Here is a 2,751-nt window from a genome sequence, read left to right on the forward strand (position 1 = left end):
AAATGAAAAAAGTGAATCCCCTAATTCAAGCTTTTATTATTCACATCTTTCTATAATTCGAATCTCAGCGAAAAGAAATAACAAATTTGCTTTTCGGGCTCCCATTTAGTAGCAATGTTTTAGTCATTATAAAGACATCTTTAATAATTTAAGAAAAGCTATAGTAGGACCCGTTGCAACAACAACGCAATTGGGCGTTTTTCAAAATTGGGCTTGGTTTCCACTGGTTCTATTCGATACAATTTCATCGGCTTTTTCGGTAAAAAAGAGTGTTTTCAAAAAATTCGACCTTATTTCTGAGTTTATCTGTGCAAACAGGCTCTTAGTATAATTCAGTTTCAATATTTCGTTATCGTCAGCTACAACCAAATCATTTTAGGAAAATAAAATCTTATAAAGTTTACCACTAGCAACACCAAGAGTTTCCAATGAAGATATTTATGGAAAAAAGGCGTTAACAATAATTCGTAGTTTTGTTTCGTGACGAATCTACCATTTTGAAATTGCCTTATTTTATTTAGTCTCGGCTTATAAAGAATTTTTTATTTTATCTTTTTGTTTATAGTTTGATGAATTTCGCCGAAAATCTTTGTAAGAAAATATGATTGACAAGATTTTGATCACAACTTAAAACCCTTTCAAAACTTCATTTACGCCTCATTTCGAACTCATCTTTTTGAAATTTAACGACTTTAATCCTCTCCCAGATGGGAAATTCTAAAAAAAAATGTCACATTTTGAACCCTTCATGGAAAGATTAGCGAAATTTTTGTCTCGATAATTCAATATCATCAAAAAGTTTTATTTATTGACTAAAATCAATTTTCAACGATGTCTAGGCTATTACGTACGCTCTTATGATAATTATCCTTGCACCGAACATCCGCCAAGTGGCATCTAAAGTTCACTGTGTATGAAAACAAAGAACATAAATGGAGAAAAAAAGCTTATCTCAGCTTTTCATCTTTATATTTTCAAAAGAGAACTTAAAAAGTATTAACCATTTTCAAAACCAAATCTTTCAAGTCTTTAAGTTATGTTACTCACAAAGTTGAAATAATTCATGCTAAAATCTACATAAATAATAACAAAATGATATATAAAATTCAAAAATAAATAAACATAATCTGATAAGGACAACCGTCGACAAACGTCGCACGCACAACTCTATTTTTAATTTCCACTTTTAATTTTAGACACAAATGTACATTGAATTTTACGTTCACACTTAAATATAATCTGATGTATTAAAAAGAAGGCAAACTTTCTTTTTTGCCGAGAGCAACCTTCCAATATTCTAAGATAGCAGCGGCTCATATTTGAAGAAACTAAACAGAAATTTCATTCGGTAAAAGTTACCTTAAAGGAAGAAACTTTGGCACAAATATTCAAGTTGATGAAATTAATTTGACGGCAATTTATTTGGTGGTTGCAGGATGTTTTAATGGGTAATAAATCTTTATAATAAATGCAAAAACCTGTTTCAAATCTCATGTTTGGTAAATTCACAAAATCCACAAAATTTTCTTTACACCAAAGTTTGTTCATTTATGCAATCAGGGGATGACATCCTTCAATCCGACCGATAGTGTGTTTTGTGTAAATTGCAATATATTATGGAAAGTATCGATTTCTAGACTGGATTCCCCTCTCCTTCAACTTCGTTCTCTTCACTTTCGCTTTCGCTTTCACCGGACTCTTCTTCAACAAAATTGTCCGGCCTCTTATCACCACTCCCTTCGTTCGGTGAACTAAAAATTTAAAAGTGAAAAAAGTGTATTTTCCAGGGAAATCGTTGGTTCCAGGGGAAATTGTTCTGTTTACCTTATATAGGAGAATTACGGGAAAATTATATTATGTATTTGCTAAGGTACAATAATCCTATGTATTTTCTAAGGAAAATTATTCTATGTATTTTCTAAGGAAAATTTATTCAATTCATTTTTTAGGGCAAAATTATTCTTTGTACTTTCTAAGAAAAAAATTAAGAATAATTTGGAAAAATATTTATTTGTGTTTTAAAAATCAAATTATCTTGCTATTCAAAAAGATTAATGTTAGATCTGTGTATCCATGTCCCAAGTTTAAAAATCGAACGACAAAAACATATGTAAAAGGGTATACTTACGACAACGACCATTCGCAGAAAGTTCCAAAAATTGTAAGGGTGATATCTCTTTGGACGAAGAAACAGGATTGACCTTTTGGACATTCTTTGAACATTTCGGGTTCTTCTTCATACGCCGGGTGGTCCACACATTTTGTCAGTGGCACTGAAAAGAAAGTGATTTTTAGTTTATCATAAAGTCAGAATACAGTGTGTGTATACCAGACAGCTAGATGATACGCATAAAGCCAGATAGTTTCCATAGTAGCAACCATGATGAATGTCTCCTTGATGAAATTTTGGGCAACAGAACTGGACACTGATTAAGACTGCGAAATGAAGAATCATACCTGAATCTCCTAGAAGTTCTTCGATAAATTTCTGAAGAAAAAAAAATCAATAATTATCAAACAAATCTGTACTACGAAATTCTAGATAAATATTGACGTAGCCATCGTCGACAAATGTCGCTTGCAAGAGAAGTTAAGGTGGACTTTACGAAAGGTTTTAATGAACTATTAATGTAGCAGTAAAGCACTTACCAGTTTGATAGGCTTTTTGCATTGAATATGAGAACAAGCCAGAAAGATACAAACTGCAACAAAATAAACCTTCATTTTCTGTTGTTTATTTTTTCAGTTCCT

At 31.6% G+C, this 2,751-nt stretch overlaps 1 protein-coding gene across 1 annotated transcript; it reads right to left on the reverse strand.

The window, feature by feature from the left end:
* Positions 1 to 996: 996 nt before the first annotated feature.
* On the reverse strand, positions 997 to 2,751 carry LOC136797951 (uncharacterized). The gene is made up of 4 exons (XM_067054532.1): positions 2,650 to 2,751; positions 2,458 to 2,488; positions 2,129 to 2,273; positions 997 to 1,751 (listed from the first exon to the last, which is right to left on the reverse strand). Exons 1-4 carry the CDS (start codon positions 2,722 to 2,724, stop codon positions 1,634 to 1,636), a joined length of 369 nt encoding a protein of 122 aa, XP_066910633.1. The 5' UTR covers positions 2,725 to 2,751; the 3' UTR covers positions 997 to 1,633.

The sequence above is a fragment of the Clytia hemisphaerica genome, unplaced genomic scaffold (genome assembly GCF_902728285.1).
Source record: "Clytia hemisphaerica strain Z4C2 unplaced genomic scaffold, Clytia hemisphaerica genome assembly, whole genome shotgun sequence".
In the NCBI taxonomy this organism is placed as follows: domain Eukaryota; kingdom Metazoa; phylum Cnidaria; class Hydrozoa; order Leptothecata; family Clytiidae; genus Clytia; species Clytia hemisphaerica.

Coding starts and splice junctions, on each gene's coding strand:
- LOC136797951 (XM_067054532.1), bottom strand. CDS start 2,724: ATGAAGGTTTATTTTGTTGCAGTTTGTATCTTTCTGGCTTGTTCTCAT. Junction 2,489..2,649: donor GCAAAAAGCCTATCAAACTG/GTAAGTGCTTTA, acceptor TTTTTTCTTCAG/AAATTTATCGAAGAACTTCT. Junction 1,752..2,128: donor TTCTGCGAATGGTCGTTGTC/GTAAGTATACCC, acceptor TTAAATTTTTAG/TTCACCGAACGAAGGGAGTG.